The sequence below is a fragment of the Xiphophorus hellerii genome, chromosome 4 (genome assembly GCF_003331165.1).
Source record: "Xiphophorus hellerii strain 12219 chromosome 4, Xiphophorus_hellerii-4.1, whole genome shotgun sequence".
Taxonomy (NCBI): Eukaryota; Metazoa; Chordata; class Actinopteri; order Cyprinodontiformes; family Poeciliidae; genus Xiphophorus; species Xiphophorus hellerii.
Window position 1 is genome coordinate 32,656,963 of NC_045675.1, and position 27,794 is coordinate 32,684,756.

Sequence of the window (27,794 nt, forward strand, 5' to 3'; positions counted from 1 at the left end):
AGGTCACACTGAGGAGCTCTGAGACGCTACTGTCAACATCCTGATTTAACAAGAACCCGACATTGCTGTGCTCAACTAAAACTAACGAAATAACAAAAACTGAAATTGTTAAAACATTTCCTTTAATGGAAGTAAATAAAAACGATTAGTGGGGGAAAAAACATAGCTAACTAGAACTATGTTGTGCTTTCAAACGTACTGAAATATAGAGTTAATATTCTTCATTTTCAAGTTTATGAATCTATTTATTAGTCTTTCAAACTGATGGTTCATATACAGTAAATAGTGGCTTTGGGAGTGGAAGCTTAGGGAACTGGTTATTACTTCTATCTCACTTTTTCAATCTTTCTTGACTCTGACAATGTTTAATAAGTATTATTTTACATCTTTTGCTAATGCTAATTAACATAAAAATGCGTATAAGTTGAGTATGAATCTCTGCCTTCTTGCTGCAGAAGACAGACTGTTGAGAAACAAGAAGTTCTCCAGAGTCTTATCGAACTGTTCTGAACTTAGTTTTATATCTACAGCAACATTAGGTCCAAATTCATCTTTTTCATGGTTATCAGCTTGCAAACATGCTTAAAACTTGATCATGTTTAGCCTTTTTCCAGCTAAGATCCCACGTACAGGCTTATCTACCACAAGGTTTAAATCCTTTTACAAACAAGCAGCAGCTAAAACGTTTCTGAAAGCTCTCCTGATAGCCTGTGAATGGCCCCATTCTTAATCTCTCCTTTCTTTTTCATCCCCGTCTATCATTTCTTCACCTTTGTCTTCCTTCTCTTCCCTCTTTCCTTACTTTTCCTTTCTTTTCATCTCCACTTTTCCGAGAGAAGGAAGCCTGTCTGTCCACTGCCAGTGAAATCACTCAATTCTTTTCGGAAGAGACTTTGGAGATTGCTGCTGATAAACCAGCAGAGAGAGAGAGAAGTATGGGGTTGCAGTGGGGGGAGGTTGTGAGAGACTCCACCTTCCAAATAAGTTCCATTAATCACAAGCTAGAGTCTAATGTAACTAATATTTTACAATTAGAGGAGACAAGATGGAGCTGGGGGCCATTCATCTCCCTTACACCACATGATCATCGATTCATAAGAGCTGAGGAGGGAGAGGAAGAGGGGAGGTCATAGCACACCAGCCCTGAATATAACACGTACTCAGCATTGTGTGTACACTCACAAACACACGCACACGGCAACTTCTCAGCACATGCTGACCTGCACACAGACACAAACCCACCAGCAAACATAAGCACAAATAATCAGCAGTAAACAGAAGGACACTTGAGAATGGGGGGACAAGCTGCGACATTAGCATTTATTTGCTCTGTACACTAGTCTCTACTTAATATCCACTCTCAAACTGCAGTTTGAGTTTATTAGGCAGTTGAATGATATTTTTTTTCAAGCAAGAAATATACAAATTAGACCTCTTCAACTCCTGAAAGGATTCGAGTCTTTTTGAAGAAAAAAAATAAAAATAACTAAAATAATAATAATAATAATAATAATAGAGAGACTGCATCCAAACATGAATAAGTGGATTTGGATAACAGCTATTTGGATGGAAGCAGCTGATGTTATTATTACAGAACCAGCTACTGTTCATTCTGTTTCTCATCACAAAGAAACAATCCTTGTGCACTGCATTCAGAAGCTGCAGTGTGATTTTAATCATCTTCATTTTGGACCAAATTATTCTTACTGACATAAATAAAAATAAAGACTGACCGACCATGAACAGTCTGTAAAAACAATCCTTTACTTTGAGAATTAGTAGGATGAAAAGATTCAATATCTAAAATCTCAGTATGTTAAAAAAAAGAAAAAAAAGAACTATATACAAAGAAAGAATAATATTCAGTCTGCACAATGTTTAGGAGGAAAAAAAGAACCTTTTGGAATTCCCTTGTAATTGGCAATCTTCAAACAATTATGTACACGACTAGCAGACAGCCTCCCCCGCAGATGAAACAGGATGGGGTCATGTTGTCGTGGCGGTACTTAAGGAATGTTTGAAGCCATCAGGTTCAGATGTTAAGTTAAACAGGCCTGTGTAATTTTCAGTTTTTTCTGTGCACAGTTCGAGTGTGTGTTTCTGCAGTGCGACAAGCTCGTGCTGAAAAATACCACAGCTGCTTGGGCCCAAACAGCTGGTCTACTGTGCCCTCTAGTGGTCACAGTGCAAAGGCTGCACTCAAGGTTTCCCGATGCAAAACGAGGCTGAGGGAATTAGAGCTAGGAAGCTGGAGGACGGGTTCATCTGCAGGTCACCATCTGCCCAGTGACCAACCCAACGCCAGCAGACAATGGTGCAACATGCACCATGCATGCACAAGTATGTCTGGGGAGAAGAAGAAGGAGGAGAGGTAGAAATAAAATATAGAAGAGATATTAGACAAGTGAGGAATCTAATGAAGGGCAGTTCAGCTCTGCTTGCTGAAAGTGACTGCTTCAACAGTTACATGACTTAGCAAAAGTGGATTAAGACAAAACATACACACACACGTACGTGCACACACACACTCGCGCACACACCCCCACACACGCGCACACCCCCCCACACACTTGTGTGTATCTTGAATCTATTTTTTTTCTTCTCCAGCCCCATGGATTAGCATGCATGTGTATGTAAGCTGGTCACGGAGTTACTTTCTCCAGATGTGAGCCTTACTGGAAACCATCCCACATGCTCACTTACAAACATCTGGCGCCTTGCAGGTGATCTGTTTTATAATTAGTTAGGCTTTGACCTGCAGACCTTCACGGGAGTCCAGCAGTGTTTGGGGTCAGGAGGTCACAGAAACATGAGAACAGATTACAGTTAGACGCTGCAGCTCAGGTTACAGACAACACAGGTGGATCCGGACACAATCCCTTAGTTCTGTCCTGTTGAATGGCATGCACATCTGGACCACCTGGCTAATCAGCATGGTACCGTGATTATTATTATTATTAATATTATTATTATTATTATTATTATTATTATTATTATTATTATTATTATTTTATTATGTATTGTATGATATATACCCTATCCATTGTACAGATGCCATTTTACCAGCCATCTAATTTCTTCTCAAAAACAGAAACAAAACTATGAGCTTCTAACTACTGCAACTTTTTTTCTTCTTAATTCCCTTCTTATGTCAAAGAACTTGATTTGATTTCATGTAAAAGTTTACTTCTAGAGAAACAAGAGTAAAATAGAGTAACTTGATCTCTCAATAGTATAAAATAATTGGAACCCCTGCCCCCAAAAATGTGCATTGACTGATTGCTGCTTTACATACGGAGTGAAAACCAGCCTGAAAGTTTAATATGTAGGACACAGTGACACCTAGCGGAATTCAGTCATACTGCCGTCATCTTGATATCACTCTCAGTGATGTTTTGAACATTGAAATAAAAGCCAGTGGGTGTAAGAAAAGGTAAAAGTTCTGCTTTTTAATTAATATCCATTAGGTGTCCTACTCATTACACCTCGGGTCTCTGGACAAAAATTACCAGTTGCAGATCAAACACACAGTTTATGAAGTGAAACTGTAGCAGAAGCTTTGATGCAGACTCATGGCAAATTTACTTCACGGGGATACTCGTTGATGGGCTGGACTCACACAGTTTGTGAGACTGAAGGATTGTTTGTCTAACCAGGTGATCAGCAACACAGGAGCTCCACAGGGTACTGAACTCTCACCATTCATTTTCACTTCTAACTTCCAGCACAAGTCTGACTACTGTCAACTCCAGAAATACTCAGATGACTCCGTAGTTGTTGGGTGTATCAGAGATGGACAAGAAGCTGAGGAGAGAGAGCTGGTGGACTGTTTTGTCATGGTGTGGAAACACTCATCTCATCTGGAATATAAACAAAATAAAGGAGATTATTGTAGATTTCAGGAGGAATGTGATTAGATCACACCCTATTTCCATCATGGGGGAATTAGTGAAGGTGGTTGAGGAATATAAATACCTCGGTGTTCATCTGGACAACAGACTAGACTTTAGACGCAACAGGGACAGAGCAGACTGGACTTCTAGAAGAAGTTAAGATCCTTCAAGGTTTGCAGGAAGATGCTGCAGATCTTCTATCAGTCTGTTGTTGAAGCAGACATAGAAGTGTCATCTCTTCTGCCGTCATCTGTTGGGGCAGCAGCATCAGAACCAGGAAACTAAAAAGACTCAACAGCCTGATAAAGAAGGCTGGTTCTGCCCTGGTTCTGTTCTGGAGACGACCGTGGAACCTCTGCAGATGCAAAAGAAAAGAATGTCGCTGATACAATATTTATAGGCTAAATCAAAAACACCAGGCAGTCCACCACTCTGACACTTTTTTTTTTAGTTTGAATACATTTTAATTTTTATTATAAGTACAGTTCAGTAGTTACAAAACGAAGCATCTGCCATAAGGATACAGCAAAACATAGAGTGTTCAGCTCACAAGACAGGTTTTGTACATCATATGTGGAATGGAATGATCGTTATAGCTGGTTCAGAGAAGGAGAGAGCCCAAGCTCCACTCTCACCGTGAATCTCTCATCTTTACTCAGAAAACAGAGATAAGGTCAAAAGTCAAAGCTGTTGGTCAGTGATTTCATCATCCAACTGGTTTGCTTTGACCCCACTTCCAAACCCCCAAAAAGGATAGCTTCTCACTTTTCAATGTCTCACCTTTGCTATTATTTAGATTTTGAATATCCTCTTCTATAAAATTGAAAGTATGGTCTATTGTGGTCTGCAGAAATCATTTCAATGTAGCTGCAAAGACAACATTGGCAGGGCAAAAATCTTCTCAGGCTGGTATCCAAGTTCAGAAAGTCACCCGGCAGAAAGCAGTAACAGGTCTATGCTGTAGGTCAGAAAGGGATTAGCATACAAAAAAAAAATCTGAGGAACCATTTTTAAAAGTCACATACAGTATAGATGTTGATCAAACTAAAAAAAAAAAAGAAGTATTATATTTGGACTATACATACCGCATTAGACTATTTTTTTCTCTGGGTTTTTTTTTTCCTCTGGGTTCACAAAAAAATGACGGAAACATTTCACAATGCCAAGGGACACACAAACACACGCTCATTTTAGTTAATTAGCTAGTTTTGTACTGTATAGGTTGGATTTATAATACTATCACAGTGCAAAATACTTCTGAGAATCCAAACAAATGAAAGAAATCAGAAAGGATAAGTCCCTCTATGCATTATGGATCTGTATATATGGGGGCACAGGAGACGATTGTCATCTTTTTCCTCTTTTTTCTCATTTTTTTCTCTCTTTTTTGATCAGTAAATGGACAAGGCATTAATGTACAGTACATATAAAAGTTCAAAATAAAGTCAACCCTACATCCTACAGTCTAGCACAGTTACATAGCTTTGAAGTAGCAATAACAGATGACTTGTAATCTAAGGCTATACACATTGTCTTTTTCCAGTTTTATGCTATTTTTTTCTCATCTTAAAGTAAATACATCAAACCATTTTCAGTAGTCAGTAACACTGTGCAACAATGATTGGTGGCAGTATTATACAAACATCTGCAACACTACAGTCCTCCAGGTTAGACATGAGAGACGAAGCAAAAGGGATGTAGGGGTTTCAAAGAAAGAAAACTGTTCTTGCTCTTTTCGTTTTTTTGATTTTTCTTTTTTTAATTCTTCCGTTTCGAACTTGAGAAGAATGGCGGCCATGTGATTCTACAGCCAATAAACTATCGTCACTCCTCTACTTTCCCTCATCGCAAACATTTTAAATGTCGACTTTGTCGCGCTGCTGTATATCTTTCTATTTACATCAAGCACCAGAGCTGCGTTGAAAAAAATAACGAAGAAAAATGGAAAAGAACGGGTTCTGTAGTGGGATGAAGGCCTAAAGGTAATGGAGGGTGTTGAATTTATAGCAGTTTGAAAGTTCCATCTTCACAATACTTACTAGCACCACCGTCATCAAAAGCCGACCAGTCATACCTCCATTAGTAAATCATTTCTGGGAAGAACCATGCTGCAGGTTGGAAAAAAAGGACCATGTCTGTAGTTAACCATCTTCAGCGTGAATGATGTGAGACATAAACAGGGAGTCATGACAGCTGAAAGGTGAGGCGCAAGGCGCTAGTTTGACAGGAATGTGCTTGGTCTCAGTCAACAGTCTGCTAAAGTTTAGTTTCTATTCAGCAGTAGAATACATTCTACCAAGTACAACAGGATAATCTTCACTTTACAGGAAAAGGAAACAGTTTTCATTAAGTTTTTAATACTTCAGTCCTAGTTACAAAAGATTTTTTTTCTAGCTCCAGGAATGTGTCGGTAATGTCAGGGCTAGTTTACAGGAAGTCATCTTCAGACAGGTAGTTTCATCCAAAGAACAGAAAGAAGACCTGAAGGAAAACAGAAGCAATGTGTATAGGACAACGAAGACAAGATGCATTCAGACCACAGGAAACACAAAGGAAGGTTGCCATCATCTTGATAAGTGTGCGAGGATGCTTGCAAAAGTCACTAGGTCCAACTCGCATATTCAAACACTGTCTTAGACGTCCGATTTAACAGTTCTCACTTTCCATTCCCTCTGACGGTAGTAGTTTTCTTCTTTTTTTTTAAATCATCTTAAATAAAGTCTCTGTTATAGTGTTTTCCTTCATTTAGCCTTCATCCTCCTTCGCCTCATTGTCACCTTCATCGTCGTCATTGTGGTCGTCACTGAGCCTCGCTCTGGTGGACGTTGTTAGTCTTTGTTTCCAGCATGGGCGTCCAGCCCCTTAGGCTCACCCAGGTTATGGTTGTTAGGGTGGTTAAGATCGTTGTTAGGCTGGTTGGACTCGAGGGTCAACGCGGGGTCATGAATCATGGGCTGGTCCTCCTCTCCTAGCCACAGATGTGCTGCAGCCAATGAGAGAACAAGAGGCAGATTAGCACCGTGAACATGTGAACACAAACACACTCAAACAAACTCTTTAGCACTGAGGTTACATTTGTGAATGTCACAATGTCACAGGGTTAGGGTTAGGGTTACAACTTAAATCTTTAAACATGAGTTTTAAATTTCACCTGCTTAAGATTAATCTGTAGACTACTAGTCAACAACAGTTGACACCGGAAATTGAAACTGGACCAAAATTAAAGGGGAAGTTCACCATCCCATAACAACTCTGCTCTCAAAAACATCAAAGTGGTTCATCCAAACACATGTTTAGGAATCTTTGAACCATTGTGTCACTGGAACTGAATGATTATTTACACAGAAGTGTATGATTACTGACACAGGAAGTGAAGGTTGGAGGTAGTGCAGCACCAATAACCTTCCTGCATCAAACAAACCTGTGAGCGAAACACCATCAATTTTCTATTGGTGCACTGCTTCCTATCTCTGTTTACTGAATAAATAATCAACTTCTCTGTAAATAACTGCACAAAGCAGAACTGATAATGACAGTTTAAAGCCGTGGTGTCCAAAGTGGGTCCTGGAGGGCCGGCATCCTGCATGTTTTAGTTCTCTCTCTGGTGGTAGAAACAACCTCCTCAGCATGTCAGTGTTCTTCTTAGGCTGCCTATCCAGCCATCATTTGATCAGGTGGTTAAACCAGAGAGAGAACTAAATCATGCCAGATGCCTGCCCTCCAGGACCCACTTTGGGTACCACTGCTTTAAAGGTTCATACGATAGTTTTGAAAAGACTGCTTGCTTGAGCCACCAGTGCCAACTAATCTCAATGTCTACTAAATGAATTCAGTTTGAGAATGATCTGTTACAAGTATGGTAATAATAAAAAAAAACCCACCAAAACCTTTAATAATGTCTTTGCGTTCTGAGTGTTTGTTTCTGTCTGGCACAACTGTAGTGAGACGATGTTTTTATTTTATCTTAGCGTTTAAAAATGTAGATGTCTGCTGTATCTTCCCTGGAAAAGTCACACGTTTTGTTGGATAATCTGCAAACGTAGCAAACTATTAGTGATGCATCAGTGTCTTTCTTTGACCGAGGTTTCATTTTTCTCCACACACACAAAAAAAGTTCAAGTCTCAGTAAAATTACTTTTTCACTTAGGTTCTCAAGTTAATCCGAATCATGTAAAATCTTATGTTTGTTATATGTAAAAGACTGGCTGCTTTAAAATAGTTCAGTCCACATCTTCTAAGTTACATAAACATTTAATGATTGAAGGCAAGTTCAACATAGAGTGGCCCAAATGCAAATCAGTGATTGGTGTGAAAATGGTTTGGTTATCAATAAGCTAGCACATCTGGAACAGGAATCGGAAAGATTGCGTGATCTCAAGTGGAGGGACTGTGTTAAGTCGAAGCAACCGGTCCAGGTTTACATAGAACAGGAGACAAATCAGTTTGTAACTCAGGAATCTGGAATGTGGTCTGTCTTTTGTAAAGCACTGAACATGATTAGGAGGTATGGGCTTCTTTCAGATTTAGATTATATGAGTCAATTCTCTAAGATCATGCATCATGTGAGCATTTAATCTCAAACCTTGGTGAGTGACAGGATTTCCTCTCTATTTGGTTGTTTTGGAGCCTTTTCTTATTGTTAGAAACTATCAGGCCTGCTGAACAATGTCAATCAGGTCAGATCAGATCAGGTGTCTCTGTCCTCTCTGATCCTGTGGGCTCTGGTGGTGCTGCTGTCATTATCGTTATCTGCTGTTTCATCATTTTTCTACCTCACACATGTTCTGACATTCTGTATTACCCCTTAATTATAACTGGGTGCATAGCCTCTTATTCTGTGTCAGGACCTTTCAGTGGATTGAGGCATGAAGAAGATGTGCAGATCAAGAAATAAAGGGATAATCTGAAAAAGTGCAAGAAAAGAACAACCAGGACTTGTGGAACTCCAACACAGAGCATGTTCTGCACTCTGGTATCTGCCTGATCATGAGTAACTCCTGTCCTGATGGAGCCACTGATGCCCATTGGTCTACATTCTAGACATGCCCGCTCAATGCAAGGAGAATTAGTTTCACACCTGAGGCTTTTCTACATATGAACTAATTTAAATCCTAAACATTTATTCCAGATGCATTAAATGATTAGTCAGACAGTATATCTAAACTCCCTGTCATTTTATTTGCTTGCGTTAGGATTCCTTCTGCTTCCTGCAACAATCACTACAGTTTATTAAAGCAAAATCACAGCTTTAATAAACTGCAGCATCTATTGAATAAATCCACTTCTAATTGCAAACAGTTTTTTTTTCTGTCTTGCTCATAGTACGTAGTGTACAAAGTGACTTCCTGATTTGAAGATAAATAAAATGTCTTCATTCTGAAAACAGAAGCTGGAAACGCATTATAGTTATGACACCAGCGGTAGTAGTTTCCTACGAGTCACAAGCAACTCGCTGGATTCAATAAGCGTGACAAGCAGCGTGACAGTGTGTGAATAGTGAGCAGAGTGATTCAATTAAAAAAAGAACTAAAAATAAAAATGAAGTATTGTAAAACAGCTGGAAATAGATAACTGTTATTACGTCCAGAAGCAACGACCCCCCCCCACCCCCCCTCCACACACACACACACACACACCCACCCCCACACACAAGCACACCCACACACACGTGTCTGCACTTTCATTCCCTCAGCAACTTATTTGGAAATTATTTTGCAATAAAACACCACCAAGAACATTTGCATGTCACGCTCTTTTAAAACTGGCGTTATGAATCTGACAAAATCAAATTAAAACACAAGTTTATTTGAGCCGCACTCTCTCTCTCTCTCTCTCTCTCTCTCTCTCTCTCTCTGTCTCACCAGTACAGATATGGGTATCAGAATGAACGGAGTTAATAACAAGATAAAACATCTCTGAGACTCAATGCTGAGTAATAACTCTGCGGCCGTCTGTTCACTGAGGAAATGGCTCCAACATGTGCTAACTTCCCTCTGCTTATGCCCTTCAAATTGCTCAGTTAATTTAAAAAAATCATTTAAAAAGGCCTCCTTTTGATGTCATTAATATTTGTAGAATAAGTGGTATATAGCCTGTGACTGGAAATATTTTTCCAATTCATGCTGCACACACTATTCATTTCTAACATGATGTCATACACAGCTATGGCCACAAGATGGCAAACTAAGACAGTAAATGAGACACGTAGCTTCCCGTAGCTTTCCATGTTCGTTCATTTAACACACCTGTCTCCTTTAATGGTTGTTTAGTCTTTGCATTTCAAAATTGAAAGTTGCACCTCAATGAGAAGCTAATTTAGCTCTTTTAAAAGCATTTCGTTTACATTGCCAAAATTTGCCATGAGATTGTTTTTTGGTTGTTATTTTTTATGTGCAAAATCTGTCAAAGCTTTAGCAAAAGCAAAGTTTTCTTTTTTTTCCCCCTGAATCTTCAAAAAGTATTTTGCTTCTCCCCAAGGGCACTTCCTGCCTGTGACTTCCCTGTAAAGAAACTTCCTGTAACGAGCTCCAGATTAGGGCCCCATATTTGATTTTCACTGTTCATTAACTAAGCCACCTGGAATGTTATTATTTAAGCATGGTGCTCCTTCTCCCCAAACAACTGCCGCTGCGAAGGAGGGGTAAGAGATTTCCTGGCCAACTTTATAGGTTTAGCATAACTTCCCCCCCACCATCACAGTTTTTAATTTCCCATTCGGGTAGACGGCAGATGCACCTAACAGACACAGAAAACCTGCCTGGCATTCATTTATCACATGAATGCAAGGCTTATCTCTTTGTTTTCATCAAAGCGCCCTGGGGGTGGGAGGAAGAAGATGCAGCGCGCATACATGATGCTTATAAGATGGCAGCGTGATTCAGATAAACATACTTGTCACTGGAAATAATTTACAGCACATGCCACATTCCTATGTAATGACATAAAGGAGCAGGGCGCCCTCATGTGGCATTGTGAGAGATGGCAGATGGAAGGAGAGGTGTGGGGATTTTGTGGGAGAGGACCTGGGAAAGCAAAACATATGGTGTGAGGACACCCAGCTCCAGGATCCATCCACTGTTAATACATGTGTCATGCTCAACAGAATGGATAAATGGGATGGAGGAAGGAACAATGGCGTACCACTTCACTCTGAGCCTGTGTGGGAGACGGCATGGGAATAAGGTGGTGGAGATATGTGTGGAAGTGTGAGCGGAAGAAACGTAGTCTCAGAAGGTTAATGTGGCACCAACTGCAGCTATGTGCATAAAAGTAAAAAAAAAAAAAAATAATAATAATAAAATCAACATTCAGTGTTTGATGATATTGAAGCCAGGGTTAGAACACAGGACATACGTCTGATTCATGTTCAGGTTCCAACAGTAGATGTTATATTTTTATTTAACCTGAGTATCTAAAACTGACATTGTATTTCATCAATTTAGCTTGAATGAAATTGCATTTTATGTTCCACATCTGCTCTGACTCCACATCAGCAAACTGTGTGGAGTTTGCAGGTGTAGAGACAGATACATGAACAAACTGGGTTTAATCTATTTGGTTTTCAGTGGATGAATAAAAAAAAACCTCCAAGTTTAAACACAACTCCAAAATAAATAAGTAAAGGCAGCTACGCTAAGGCTACAATGATTTTTTTCCCCAAAAAAATTCGGACGATTAATCGATTAATGTAATAATAACACAAAAAATGGCACATTCAGCAGATTTTTCACTTAACAACTTAATCATTTGATACAATATTAAGAATACATGAAACTATGCAAATAAACAAATAATTCATTTTTAAATAAGAAATTGAACATGTTATTGCCTAAAGGCACAACCAGAGCCTTCCTCTAGCATTTGCTTTTTATGTGTACTATATACTGTATATGTTAAATGCAAAATGTACATAGTTTTGAAAGAACAGCAAAAGTTAATTTGCTATTATTTCAGCAAATGTTCATTTTTTGAGTTTTTATAACAATTAATCAATTATTAAATTAGTTGGTAATTATTTCTATAATAATTAATCACAATTAACTTGATTAATCATTTCAGCCTTAGTCTGACCCCTAAATATCATAAACTCTGACATACACAAACACTGCAAATATGAGGGCAATAAGATGAATGCTAACATTAGTAGCATTTAGCAGTTCTTCAGTGTTTCAAAGCTTTTCCTATGTGGAAACAGAGAATGAACTGTGGTTGAGGAGTTGGGTTTGCTGTGATCCCTACATGGTTGGTGACAAACTGTTTTTAACATCTCTCCAGCTGCCTGCCCTGTCTGCTGGCTTCCTCGGTTTCCACCTTTTCCAATGATCTGAAATAAATCTCTGAACATCTGTAGTTACACATCAACTCTAATCACTCTGCAATACAACAAAATCATACCAGGTATTTTTCGTCTTTTTTCTAGTTCAAATATTTGAGTATACTTAAAAAAAGGAAAGCTAATATAGAAGTATCTTTTTAGCAAGATAAATATGATTTTTTAAGTCAATGATTCTTGACTGTAGATAAAAATGTAACAGGTCCACTGGCAGATTTTTTTTCACTTATACCAAGAACATTTTTTTTTATTATTATTTTTTTAGTGAAAAATATGCCAGTGGAACTTTTTATTTATTTCTTTTTAAAACTAAACTTTTTCTTTTAAACCATGTTCAAGAATTCTTGACTTAAAGAATTCTTTAAAGAATAATACATTCCTGAGTGTATTTATCTTGCTGAGACGTTCTTTTTTTAAAGTTGGTTTAGTTTTATTTTAAGCATACAAAAATATTTGAGCTAGAAACTAGACCAAAAATTCCAGGTAAGATTTTGTCTTTGTAGTGCAGCGTCCCATGTATGGACTTAAAAAGTTCCATTTTGGCCTTATGTGAAAATAAAATGTTTAAATTCACACAAAGGTGTCGGTCGAAATATCAGACTGAACTGAAAAATGACAGAAAACATCAAGTGTTGCCTCATCTGGACATGAGGTGTTAGAAAGCCATGAAAGACCTGTGTGAACTTTGTCCACGCCGCTGGTGTTGCTCATGGCTGCTTTGTTCCTTCTCACTAGCATCTGGGCTCGACACTCGCAAAAAACTGTTGTTCTTGGCAAAGCCCCGGCTCATTGTACAGCCCAGCATTTATAAATATGTAAATATGAGCAGCACTAGGCATAACACAGGCTGCTTGTATACACTGAGGAGGAGCGGCGAGGAAGTGAGCGCACCCCTCGCTCCCCCCTTCCCAAAATTGTATTTTTAGATGGTTTTAATGAATACAGGATGTTTATAGTTACCATTCCCTGTGATTCGCACAAAAGACTAGAAAAATCCACATCCATACCGCCAGCCCACCCCTCCTCTTTCACCCGTCCCACCACCCCAATCCCTTAAAGCATTAAGGAGAAGAGGTGAGGAAGAAAAAAAAGAAAAAAAAAAGAAAATTTGTGGTAAAACGCAGCAGGATTATTGTGCTCTCAGTCTGCTTTCAGCTCAGATCCTTATTAGACAAACACAGCGCGGTTAAGGTGCAAAAAGGAGTGAGGAAAACTCCCGCGCGCCGGTGAGGAGTGTGTGTGGAGCGAGGTGCCACGTGCAGAAAGAGAGACGACGAGATCTGCAGCGAGAAGGTTCCTCAAGAAGCCGCTTCAAGGCACGTCGCAATTTGTGTGTTATGCCTGCTCTTTAAAGTTGCCAAAATAATACAAAAGCCGAATCAATACGCACGAGAAGTGAGCAGAGAAGGTTAGCTGTTTTCTGCTGCCTGTGATAATTTGCTTTTTTTTTTTTTTTTTCTTGTCTGTGATGACTCTGTGTCAACTTGTTTTCTTTTTATAAACTCGGTTTTTGTTGTGCTGCAAACTCTCAGGGACTAGTGTGAGGTGATACCTATGACAGGATGATTTGATTCAGAGCAAAAGAGAGAGAGAGAGAGACTGGAAAAGAAGGCAAAATATATATAAAAAAAGAATGATTGCAGTTGGGGGGAAATACAATGAAGTCAATGTTAGTGGCCTCTTTCTATTTTTCGCTGTCTGTCTCCAAAACTATTTCTGAGGCTAAAAGATTGCCGGCTTGATAATACCTCCGCTGAGCAATTTAAGCCCAAACACTCTGATGCTACAATCTGTCTTCTCTGCCTGATAGCGCTTTTCTCTCCTCTTCTCTCCAAATTACTTTCTTTCATATCTAATTATATTTGCTAATGATCTTATAAGAGAATAATGGAATGTGCTTGATCTATTACCTTTTTTTTTCAATACATAAATACAATGCGGGGGGAAATGACTATTGGAGACAGGAGGAAATGTTTTTTTTATGTTTTGCATGAGAGGGAAAATGAAGCTGAGAGCTGCAGGGTCATTAATGGGTGATGAACGCAGAGGTCATCTCTCACATTCTCTTTGACATTTTTCTCATCTGACGTGCAGAGACAATCACAAGCTCATCCTCGCTCTCACTTCTTCCGCCGTGCTTCACTTTCTCTGCTCTAATCTTTCAGATATTTACCTCAAATCTCCTTGATCCTGTGATTGAGACAGAGCCTTGTGATCTACCAGTTTGTTTATTTCCTTGGTGGGGTTTTTTTGTCAAAAATGTGGATAATATAGTAAAAGATGACAATTTTTTGAATTAAATCTACAATCACTGACCAAGGCATCCATCTCTTACAGCTGCCTAATAATCCATGCAGGATTGCTGGGGAGGCGGGGTACGCCCTGGACAGAGCACTCGTCCATCACAGAGCAGCAGAGAACTATAACCACGCACCCACCCACCCCCCCGCCACACACACAAACACATACACACAACTGAGGGCAATTTAGAGTGGTAAATTAACCTTAACATGCCTGTTTCTGAGCTGTGGGAGTAACCCACACATGGAGGATTCAAACTCAGCACATCCTTGCCGCAAGACTAACAGCTACGCCACTCTGGCTAAGATAGCAAAGAACAAAATTCAATAGCTAGAAGGTTAATATGGATGGGATTTGGTCCGAAAGCAAACCAGAGACAGTGATGAGGGGAAAATCTGGTCAAGGATCTAACTTAGTGCTAAAGCCTCTCAGCTGCGCCCTGACTCTCAGAAGTCCGAGCCCCCTTGTGGTCAATGCATCACACTGCTTCCACTCAGCAACAGAACCCACTCCAAGGTCAGAGGTGATAAAATAACGTTGGATTCAGATCTTAACTGCTTAAGCAGTTTTAACCGTGAACTTCTGTTTTGTTTCTTTCTCTTTCTGCAGGTGTAGAGGCAGATTCTAGGCTGTTGGCTAATTCTCTAAGAGTCTTTCTCTCCTCTACGCCTATCTCCTTCTTCCCCTTTAAAACTTTTCCCAACCATTTTTCTTTCCTCCCATCTTTTCCATTTCTGTGTCTATTACATTTGAAATAAACCCAAAGCAGTTTCACATAAATTTTTATATATATGTGTCAAGTGGAGCATCATGGAGAAAACCGTAATATTCCACTTGTGAAAGTAAATCTGTTGGGCCTCATCTTGACACTAAGACAACGATTCCACACTGATGGACAAAACACACATAAAAAACCCCCAAAAACTATTGAACTCAAAACTATTGGAGTGGTTGTTGACCAAAGTCCTTCTTTCCATTGGGCCAGGTCAAAGCAGGTACTTAGAGAGAACACATGTACTGGTGCCATAGTCACTCCTAATGGTGCTGGATAAGAGAGCTCTGGTACTCAGTAAGCTCTAGAAACGTTTAAGCTCTGGTGAAAATCATTTGTATTCCCATATTGTGGTGAATTGGACAATGTGACCACCCACCCTCATGCAAACCCACAGTGTGACCATCAAACTCTAGTAAGTGCTGTCAATGCTGTCTAATGCATCTGTGAGGCAACCTGAAGTTTCTCCTGTCTGTCAGGTTCAGCCTGTATCTTTATTGCAAAATGTATAATGACAGATCCATGGCAACTGAACTGTTTCCTTATTAATACCTAGTCCATGTTAGGTCTGTTAACAGTTTTTGTCTAAGTGCTCTTACTTGGGCTAGCCCAGGAAACCTGTTTAAAACATTTTTTTAATTGTAAAATCACACCAGAAAGAAATATTTTATTTTTTCCTCTTTGAACCTTTCTTTCTTTCTGTTGCTAAACTTTGTCCCATTCTCTATTTTCCTTGAATCCTTGTCCCTCTCTCCATCCCCCCTCCTCTCTTCTCTTGCTCTCCACAGGCCATAGGACAAGCCAGGCTGTGACAGGCACTCTAAACCCCCTGCATTAATGGAAGGAAATGGCATTCGATCCCTGTTTGATCTCCTAATCATTTCTGCTGAAATGATAATTAGTGCTTTTCCAATCCTCCCATAGAGGACGGAGAAAGGGGAGGAGGGGGTGATCTGGGAGGGAGTAAATGTATAAACATTTAAAGGAAAAATCCTTCGGCTTTTCAGAGTCCCAAACGACGCCTCTGTCACCGAGTCGGGCATCTTCTAAGCCAACAAGTGCCGTCCTGTGACGTGGACATCTCGTCCTTTCACACGCAGAGAGGGGATATACTGTACACAGCGACAAACACTCAGAAACAGAGAGAGACGTGGGGCCTGGCGACTGCTGTCTGTTGATTCTTTTCAGCTGACATAATCCTGATTGATTCGTTCAGCAGATAAAAACTGGGTCCACTTCTGGCCTTTTACTGGGGAAGGGGGAGGCAGAACATAATACAGCCTTTTATTCAGCAACAATGTAGCATAATGGCAATGGAATGTGCAGGGGAAAAAAGGTCACATCTTAAATGCTTCTGGCACTTTGTCCTTAGAAACAGCCTGTGGTCAAGTTTAAAAAGTTCCAAAACAATATATACGTTTTTACTAAGTTTCTGCGGTTCCACATATAGTTCCTTATCTTACTTCATTTTATTTATTTATTTATTTTTTGTGCCTGTATGTATACTGGCAACCTCTTCAGCTCTGTAATAAACTATCATTCCCGCTCATTCTTTCCCTGTAAAGGAAGCTTTTGTTTGACGGGCATGAATAGGTGAGGTCATCTCCACTCGGTTTTTGTCCTTTTCTGTTGCTGTTTGGGAAGCTTTGTGTTTACATACACTGACATCCTTCCCACGTTTTTCTGCGATACATACAAGGCCGTCGGGGAAAGCGGTCCTTGGCTCTTATGGAACAATTTTCATCTTCCACGTGAAGAAACAAAAAAAATGGGCCTAACAGCACACCTGCTGTGTAATATTTGACTTTCCCTCAATTCTTTTGCCAGTCCAGTTCTATAAATAAACCAACGAAGGCATAAGGAAGATACAGGAAGTCTGATACTGTAATATTTTGCTTGGCCAAGACCAGGATGAGGTGGGTGTGGAGGTATAAGCTCACAACAATACACTGGTGTGTGTGTGTGTGTGTATACACATCATTGTTCATGAATTGTTAAGAATTTACCAGCTTTGGCTTTCATTTGCTTAGCAGAAACTGGGTGCATATTTACTGCATTGTCAGTAGCTGGTCGATGTCAGCAAAGGTTCTGTTGCCCTGAGTGACACTGTCTTCTCACATAACCAAAAATGATCCTGCAAAAAACTGTTTTATTATTTCATTTATCAGGATTATTAAGATTTGATTAAATATATCTATAAAATGGAGGTACAGCTTATTTTCAATTCTAACCTTGAGAAAACTAAGAATTGCTTTCCTCTGAGATAAAGTTTTATAAAGTATGTAAACTTTTGTTTTCAACTAAATTTATTGATATGTAAGGTAAGCTATTCAGGTTTTTATTGCTACAGAAAAAAATATATATATATCATGTAAAGGCCTCAAACTTCATGCGTAATATATTTACCATTAACACTACTTCTTTTCTTGTTTCTTACAAGAGGTTTAACCAGTAGATTCTAGTAGTTAACGAATTGTGAACCAGTGAGCATACCAAGTTCTAGCTTTGGTAAAAATGAACATCTTGCTGCTACTGACGATTTTCATAAGACCAAAGAAAAGAGAAAGGAGGCAACGACATCAATAATAAACTGTTCAATTACGTGACACCCTGTCATGGCACATGCGCTCAAATTCAATTTCAGTCATTGATAAGCTGGCCAATTTTGCCACATGATGCAAATGTCCTCGCCACCATCTCTTGCCGTTGCTTGCCTGTGATGGCGGTGATAATGGAAGCCCGAACATCAAAACGGAGACGGTCTCTCTGCGCATCAACGGGGGTAAAATTGGAGGCCCTAATCAGCCAGCCGCGGCCATCGCGCCACAAGCGGACAGCGTTCTCTGCACCGGTGTGGTGGCTCCCTGTGACATATCTGGTTACTAATACAATGTGGCAAGGAGCCAGATGGGAGACGGAGAGGAAGAACCAGTCTGTGGATCTTCCAGTAAATGTGTCCCCTGAACCCTTCATTTGACTGCTGGAGAGGAGGAGGGGAGACAAAGGGAATATGATGACACATTATGGAGGAACTATGTAGATCACAAAGGGAGGAGAGAATGAACTAGAGAAAGAGTACCAAATAGGACGATATTATATAGGGCAAAATGCATATATAGGGCAACAGTAAGTGTGCCTCTTTGTTAAACTCTAATATTTCTATTTAAGGACAGGCATAGATGGGAGAATAAAGAATGAGTGGAATAATAATTCTTAACCTCAAATAAAAAGAAGTATTTTCATAAATATAGGTTGTGTGGGTTGAATTCCCTTCATATTGCCTTTAGTTCTTAACTATCATTGGTTATGGTAGGAGAGGAATCAATTTAAATGTAACGATAAACTAAAACCCAGTGAAACAACCAGAGGAACGCCATGCTGGCCTGAAACACACACAGAGATAAAAAGATGCTGATAGTGAGACGTAAAGAAGTCAAATCTCTGCAGAGGGGGATTAATATGACACTCAGGAAGACAGACAGGAAAATAATCGCAACTCAGCAACACAGCTATCAGAGTTATTTATGATCCCAGAGAACCTGTCACTGGTTCCCAGAGTTTTTTTTTTTTTTTTTGTGGCATGGAGGGAATTGTCCCAAATGTCCCGAATAAATAAATGACAGCAGTTTAGAATGTGACGATAGAGACGGCTGGGAGGGCCGGGTGGCTTCCTTGAGTCGGCACTAAGGAGGAGGAGATAGGATCCGTGTGAACAAGTGCAACATATGCATCAATTTGGCACACCAAGCTGCAGGCACTTGCCATATGTTAAAGCTCTTGTAGACATGACTGTCATGGAAGCTGAAAGAGTTCCCAGCTACCTCTCACTCCCAGTGTTACCTGGAGCAGGCTACGTCTGGTTTGTGCTGCATGAATGATAAGTATTTAAATGGTTTCTGTGGGTTGGTTTGTGTAAAACACAATTAGTAGGAAGAAAATAATACAGTGCATTCATGGCTTCACTCTTTGGCTTGGTGGCACGGTGTCCTTCTAGAAGTAGCCATCAGAAGATGGCATTAGCTGTTATGTTTAGCACTGCCATAGCAATTTAGGCTAGATTAGCTTCGCTGACAGGCTAACTCCTTTTAGCACAACTCAACAATGATCTTTTCCAGCATCAAATCCGATTATTTTTTGAAGAAAAGTTGAAACTCCGCCATTGTTGTGGCTGTTGATGTGTGTCAGATTTATGGGCGTACTGGAAACATGTGAATACAAAGGTTCCAGACAGACCACATTTTATTAGCATTTCTTTTTCCTTTATTTATGGTTAGAACATTCATATATAAAAAAATACAGTTAATGGCGTTACAATTTTTAACGCTTTAAAATGTGTGACAATTAAATTAATCAAATTTATTATGCTAAAGTCCAGGCCCTGCCTGCCAAGTAGGTTTACTTGCAAATTCTAATTTGTAGTTTGTGTTCACAAGCAATTACAGAAGTGCACATAATAAAGTGATTGGTAAATATAAATCATGCATGTAGCTGGGCATTATGTAATATTTAACATCATTTTCAGCATGACCATCAGATAACAGTAACCCTAGAAAACTATTTCTTTCAGGGTTTTTCTCTGTGACATGTGAATGATGATAGGTATATTAAACTGTTTCCTGATTTATCATCTGAAAATGACTACTACATCTTGGACTTTATCTAGGTTTTCATATTTCATCTATTTCGTTACTTATCAGGTTAGTGATAAGTATGCACTTTACACTGCAATGATGAGTTGCTAGTTAAACACATTTGAAGGAAATTGGACTGTGAAAAAAAAACAACTTAACATTTTCTTATTGTTTCTCCTGCTTCTGTTTTTTTCCGCCACAGATATACTTTAGATGAAGATGGAGGCACTTTACAGCAGTTTAGCATTGCTAATAAACCATGTGTTTCATTTCTCCGTCTCTCTTCCTAGAAACTCTCTAAACAAATGCATTCACATCAGCACTTCAGCGCTCCTTGATGTAAAGAGGGGGAAAAAAAGACAGAATAAAAAAATCTAGAACACCTGGCTTCTCTTTAACATGGTTTCATAGGCTTTCAGCAGTCTCTGATGATTCAACAGTTGCTGCTACAAACATCTGCTCGGTGCTCTTTGCAGATCTCAATTAAGCCCCTCGTCGACAGCCACGCAGTGCCTTATTTATGATATTTTTTTTAACATGCCAAACAAGGATAAAGGCCAAAAGGTCTGAGAAATCCCACTTAAAGAGGACATAATGAGGCAGAGAGACAGACATGAGAGGAGGTTGGAGGTGCTGGCATGAGATTTAAAATAACAGGCATTCTTGCCAACACTGGCAGCACTTTTAAGAAAATGAGAGAGGGGGGGGCTGGAGGGGGAAGAGCATCAACAACAAACACCGACAATGACAAGCCCGAAGCCCTCCCTCATCTGTTTCTTTCCTTTTCACCCCCCCGTCTTCTGTTTTTGAAAAGGCATAAGAAAGAGACGATGAAGAAGGACTGAGTGTTGATATGATTATGTAAATGTAAACAAGATTTCCTGCCGACTGGAAGCCGTTCCTCTTTTTCTCTCTTTCTGACCCGTTCTCCTTGCAAATCTTCCATTTAAGACAAATTCCCCTGGGGAGGCCGCTCTGCCGTTACTTAACGGGATAATTATGATATACGAAACCTTTCCAAGATCGCCCCTCATACCCCCACCTCCCCATCCCCACATCTTCCTCCAACTCAACACACACACACACGCCCCTCTTCTTTTCCCCACGTCTTAGCTTTCTTTACGAATCACACTCTCCATTTCTCTTTTTCTGTTTTTTACCCTGTCTTTTATCCGCTGTCCTCTGTCTCTCCTGGACAGCAGTGCTGATCTGTCTCTGAGTGACCTAATGACCTGAAGCATCTGTTAAACCCACGGCTGCTGCTGATGCCCCTTTTGTTTAATTCTGAGCTAGAAAAATGTGACATTTTCACGAAGCTTTAACTCATATAAAACTAGGAATCACAAAACTCACAACCTTTAAATCTTATTTAAACTATTGTCAAGACTTATTCTAACTGTAAATTTGCCCATGAATATTGCCTTTGATTTTGCTATTTAGATGACAGAAACAAAAAAAAATATTACATATATTTAGCAGTTTTTTAAACAGTATTGTCTGGTGGTAAAAATGATTACATCAAAAGGAAATCATGGAGATATTTTCAGTTTGCATCAACATGGTGCTCACATTGTAGAACACAGCTGCTAAAAATATTGACGATGAAAGAGCAGGTCTGTGCACCATAAATAATTTCAAAGGGACCAGATCAGCTGCAGGAAAAAAGGCCTTTAAAATCGTCTCTTGAAATTTCCAAAACTTTTCCGCAAATCTGACCAATCATCTAAACGTTTTCTGTTTCCCTTTTCTCTGACCAATCACTGCAACTCAGTTGCATTTTGACAAATCACCTTAGCCCTCTTCTAATTTCACTTCCTGGTTCACAACGTCTCCTGAAAGCCAAACTTGTCAGATGAAAGCATGTGTGACATGAAACGGTACCATTTGATTGTTTTTTATTTTTTACATTTTGAGATGTTCTGTAGGATCTGTTTCTACTGTATAAACAGTTCATGTTAACTTGAATGAGTAATATGGAATTCTTGTTCTTCACTTTGACGAGGCCTCAGAATTTTATTGGATTTTATTTGTATTAAAGGTGCTATTGCAAGAATGCGTTATATTAAAATCATATCTCCTTCAGGAAGTTGCCGCAATCTCAGCTTTTTTGAAAAGCTTACAAAAATTGCAAATTTAACCACAATTTTTTGAAAAAGGTGCCACAAAGTCAATAATTTCAGGGTGAAAAAAAAACAACCAAAAAACACTGAAACATCTTGAAGAGACTGTCTTACCCACATCACACAGAGGCTGTGACCAGTTCTCACTACAGTTGATTTTTTAAATGTTTTTTATATTAATCTCAAAGAGACACTAAGTCAAAATGCAGGTGGTGTAACAGAACCCAGCAAACAGTGATTAACTCCAGGCACTAAAAAAACAAGAATGCCTCACGTTTAGGTAGGAAGGAATCTTCACTCATAATTATACGTAATAAGTTTAAATGTACCTTATGTTCTGTTAAAAGTTTTTTTTAACTGAATGGGAACACGTAGAAGGAAGCCATTTGTGCCTCTATGAACGAATGTTAATGCTTGACGTCTGTTCCATTCAGCTGTGAAAGCTTTCCTTCCAGCACAGCTTCCATCTGACTTGGCCCTTCACACCATGACCTCACAGTGGAAGAATTGAGCAGCGATCACAGTATCCTCGGCATATTTCTCCACCATCCCACCGTACAGCGCGTCCGCATGTGTGTAGTTAAGTGCTAACCATAACACACTCTATTTACCCTTTGATCCCCCACAGCCAAGAAGTCTCCCTGGAACAAAGAAACACACTTTCGGTATCAAGACTCATAAATGCAAAAAGAGTGGACAGAAATCACGCTGCTCCAAACATTTCATAATGCAGACGTACAACTTAATTGCAATTCTGCTTGGTTGTTTGGCTCCTTATTTACCCCTGCAACTTTGTTACGGAGCCACACGTCAAACTATTTACACGCTGGTGTAAGCACTTACGGCTACGACTCCTTCCTGCTTGACAACGGCCATAAACAGCCGAGTGAGAGATCAAAACTGTTCATCACAGAGCGTGACAGATGACAGATATGGCAAGAGATTTTCCATGATCTTCAGCACACATGAAGGGGGGAGATGATGGGGATTGGGGTGGGGGCTTCAGGGGATGCAAGAAAGAAGAAAAAAAAAGCGCTTGAAGACCAATGTGAAAAAGAAAAATGAACTCAAGGAAAAGTTTCTTTCCACGTGAGGCAGTGCTGCACAGTAAATATCAGCGCCAGTAGGTCCTTCCAACCTTTCCCGATCAATTTTTTATTCCAAAAAAGTGTGTGTAAAGGGACAAACGTGGGCGTGTGTGTGTGTGTGATAGGCAAAAGTAAAATGTTATTTGTCATATTGTCCAAACACTTGTTTCAAAGCCTGGATAATTGGCTCCACAGACGAATAGAAAGCCTGGCTTCCTGGCTGAACAGACATGACAGATGACAACATAACTTTGTGAAAACACAGTACCTAAAAAGAAACTGAATCATCTCATGGCTTCGCATGTTAGAACACACTGATGGTTGGAAACAGAAAGCAAATCTTAAGATTTTTCAGTTGCTTTTTGAGCTCAAAAGCACTTAATTAAAATATGACAGTTGATATATCATCAGTTAATTTGAAGAGGGTTCAAAAGAGCTTAAAGATTCTCAGCTGAAAACACAGTTAATGAACAGAGAAACAGGGCGACTCAAGTTGCGTTAAAACTGAAGAACTTAAAATGGTATCCAGAAAGAAAAAATACATTTTGTTGAAAGATATGATTAATCAGTAAACAGTATTCTAATGATCTTTAAAATAATGACGTGCATTAAAAGGACAATTTAGATTTTTCTCAAGTGGGGTTTAGTTGAGAGGCTATGAAATTTCATTTCCCAAAGACTGAAGTGAGTCTGAGCAGCAACTCAGGTGTTTTTTTAAATCATACATTTTACACCTAGTAAAACTTTGAATCATTTAAGCAGTTTCCTTTGAAGTTAGGACAAATTTAAAGAAAAAATGTTGAGAGATGAATTGTTAGAAGCTTGTATCGCTAATTGTAATTAGCACCCTTCTGAAACAGGCAAAACCCACCACACATTTGGGACTTGACAAATTTGATATATCCTGCCGTAACCTGGTCCTTTCCCATGTTGCTAAGACGATAATAGACCTCATTCTCACGCAGGTAAGAACAACACGTTCAAACGCTTAGTGAACGCTCACTGTCTATCTCACCTACTTCAGAACCAACTGCATTCCTAATGCCAAGACCTGACATTAGCCTCTCAACAGCACCTGATTAACAAAAAGTACTTTAACTATTCCTTCAAGGTGCGCAGAAATAACTTGGATGGAAGTCAAAGTGGAAAACAATCACACATTGTAATCAAAAATAGAAAAAAGTTGACATTCCTGTTTTATCCACCAGTTTTACAGAGGAAAATGTCTCATTTACAGCATGTGGTGTCAGAGTAATGTTACCGCACAGGGACTGCTTCATACAAAATAAAAATAAGTCAGGTGAAAACAGAAGGTTGATCTTTGATGTGCCTTACATAAACAAACTATTTGACAAGAATGAATGCATTGCAACCCAGTTCTGACTGCGATGTGTGAGGAATAATTAATCCGACCTCTCTCCGTGTGCCTCCATGCCTCTCTCCTTCTTTCTCCCGAACAAATTGTTTTGCTGTTGAAATCCATAACATTTCTTTTGTTCCCCTTCTTTCTGTAAGCCTACGCTCTTATTTTCCCAAGGCCAAGAAACTTCAGACATGAGAACCCTGATATAAAACCAGGGAAATTTACCTGGGATTAGCAGCCATTGACAAATAACCTTGGTGATAGATGCACAGTAGATTTGGTTCAAAGCTCTCCCGGCAGCCTCAAAAGAGATTAGTTCACTTCTTATCAGGTCAGCCGTGTCGCCTGGGAAATGTGTTTAAAGTCACATTGATTTATTGAAAGATTCCCCAATAAGAAGATATCTCTAGACTTAAGGAGTGCATGTGCGTGTGTGTGATGTGAACGAGTGCCTCAAATAAATTACACCGCTTGTTGAGGCTTCAAGAGAAAAAAAGAAAGAAGGGAAAAAAAACCCTGCTTCAGACAAATACACTTAAAAAAACACCAGAGACATTCCAGTTCTCTCTGTACTTGCACCTCTCACTCTTTCTATCCCATTTACCCCATGCGGGTAGAGCTGCAGAAAACAGTGATTGTACAGTGGTGAGACACAGAGTGACGCTGACAGGGAGGTATAATAAGGCCTCTTTTGTTCCCCAGAGGGAGCGAGATAGAGAGACGTATAGAACGAAGGGGGATGAAGAGGGGTACGGGAAGTGGAGAGGGGCGGGGAGCTTTCATTTACACCATTACCTTCTTAAGCGTCATTTCGGGCCAAGGAGTGGAGGTCTGTGGGAAAGTGGGCAGGGAAGCCAAGGAGGGAAACGAAACACCTCACGTGTCACTCAACGGGTTCACCAGAGATTATTCATGAACTGACAGACGCTGTCTTTTAGGTCTGCCTGGTAAACCTCTGACCCATTTCTTTTTCCCAAAACACTTCCCATCATGTCTGTGACTCTTCTACTTTGGTCATTTTAATAGAGATAAATGGTTCACATGAATTACAATACTGTAATGTTATATCTTGACTCCTGTGCACACATCAGTTTACTATTCCTGGCAGGATGGCAGGGGATTGAGGGAGAAAGGTCTATGTGTGTGTGTGTGTGGGGGTGTGTAGGTGTGTGTGTGTCCACTGCTGGGAGGTGAGAGGAAGAGCACACTCTGGACAGTCCGACACAATGTTTATACTCTCACTGAATTTCCATTATAAATGTGTTCTAATCCTTGTTGACGTTCTGTTAATGCTGAAAAAACACAATATCTCCATTGCAGTGTTTCCGTTAAATGAGAAATGAAATTAAAGTCACACGTGAATAAGCAGGTTCGTGCGATAAGTGATTAAAAGTCATGGCAGCGACAGATGTAAACAGTTACATTACTACTTCCTGTCGTCTTCTTTGTTGTTTTCAGTAGCAGTAACAGCTGTTGATTACGTGACTTACGCAATGTGAAAAAAAGTGTTTCTGTTGCAGTTTTGTGAAATACAGCTATTGATACAGCAAAAACACTAACTCATCCTAGTGCAAAAACTGCTGTGTTTCCATTAAGCACACTTAGTTTTTTGTAATTTCAATTTGTGCAATTAATGGAAAAGCAGGTAAAGTCTCTCACTCTCTTACCAAATGATAACCAGTCCAGTTACCATTTGGTTACCTGACTGACTTTATATAGCACTTTTCTGGGCATGTAGTTCATACATCAGTACTGGTAGGCAAGTGTGGACATTTCAACACATATTATGGAGAAGCTGGAATCAGCCTGGCAACCCTAACAGCTGTCTGATGATGACTCTTCAGCTGATCCTCAGCCTCCCCCAAAAATTGGATTGTCCATTTCCATAATGTATCCTGGACACACATGACCAAGATACTATGGCCAGTGACTCACAACTTAGGTCTGAACCCCCGCTCCGTCTGTCTCTGTCATTGTGTCCTTGGATAAGACACTTCACCTGCATTGCCTAGCAGTGGAGCCGGTGCATGGCAGCCTCGTCTCTGTCAGACTGCTGCAGGGCAGCTGAAGCTACAATATGTAGCTTGACACCAGCAGTGTGTGAGTGACTGGATGTATTGTAAAGCGTTTTGGGGTCCTCTGAACTTGATAAAGCTCTATACCAGTACAGGCCATTTACTATTTTCTGAAGAAAGCATTCTGATTTCTCGTGTAACAGAAAAACATAGAAAATAAAACATTATAAATGCCAAATGGGAGAAATGTCTAGTTTCTAACCCAGCCAGCGACTTGCTGATCACAGCGTTATGACATTAAAATAAATGTATCTACAAAACACTCTGAGGCTTGTGTTGGGAGTGGCCTAAATACAGCTTAAATACCCAACAGCCAAACTCTAGAGGATTTCGCACTGAGAGTTTATTTCCACCCCAGAGACACCCTCAGGTTGAAAACACCTGCGTGCTCTCACGGCATAGTTTCTCCTTTTTATTGCCGTTCTCCATAACCCTTATCCATAACCAACTATTAGTTTGGGTGACAGACACTTTCCGAGCCATTACCTGACCTAATTCCCAAGTATTTTCAGTCACTGAGGCTCTTTTTACAGTTCGCAGGTGCACCTTGACGCTATCTGTCTCTAGAAAAATCTGTCCTCCTCCCATTATAGTGAGATAACCGTTGCAAACTTAATAATGCGGAACAACCTCTTTAAATAGGTTTCCCCCTGCTTAAGATCATCTGCCAAACTAATTACCAACCGTAGTGGAGATCTAAATCAGATGTGTGAAAAGATTCCTATGGAAATGAGACATATAGGCTTGATGTTGGAGTTCTGTACCCTTAACCTAATGTTAAACCCTGGATTTGTTCCTTAACATGCTTCAGTAGAGTGCAATAGAGGAGCTTCCTGTCTTTAAGAAAGGGACAAACTCAAAGTGACACCTCAGAGTTAGGCCTACTGAGCTGCTGTTCCTGGAGCAAAGGAGTAAAACCAGAAAAGACAGAGGAGAATTACTGTTGGCACTGTAGTGTAATAGTTGTCTTTATCCTGCTTATGTCCACTAGCTGCTCATAAATCTTTTCATACTGTTGCTGTACGTCATCTAAGATTTTATTATCAATGTTTGACTTTCCCCTTTTCCCCTAGTCTCTCTGTCTTCCTAATTCCCTCAAGAAGCAGCCCTCCACCCCTACCCTGCCTCCAGTTACATACCTCTGTCCCCTCCTTCTTCTGTCTCTCTGTCAGCTTCCATGCTTCCTCCATGCCTTCGTCTATCTCTCCCGCTGCTTGCT

The 27,794-nt window shown here is 39.8% G+C and overlaps 1 protein-coding gene across 8 annotated transcripts in view; it reads right to left on the reverse strand.

Annotated features, from left to right (window-relative positions):
* Positions 1–4,962: 4,962 nt before the first annotated feature.
* Positions 4,963–27,794, reverse strand: part of znf536 (zinc finger protein 536) — a 231,968-nt gene continuing 209,136 nt past the window's right edge. For all 8 annotated transcript variants that reach the window (XM_032560398.1, XM_032560399.1, XM_032560400.1 and 5 more), the window contains one exon: positions 4,963–6,876. In XM_032560398.1, the coding sequence (XP_032416289.1) occupies positions 6,722–6,876 (155 nt within the window). In that variant the 3' untranslated portion in view covers positions 4,963–6,721. The remainder of the gene's footprint in view (positions 6,877–27,794) is intronic.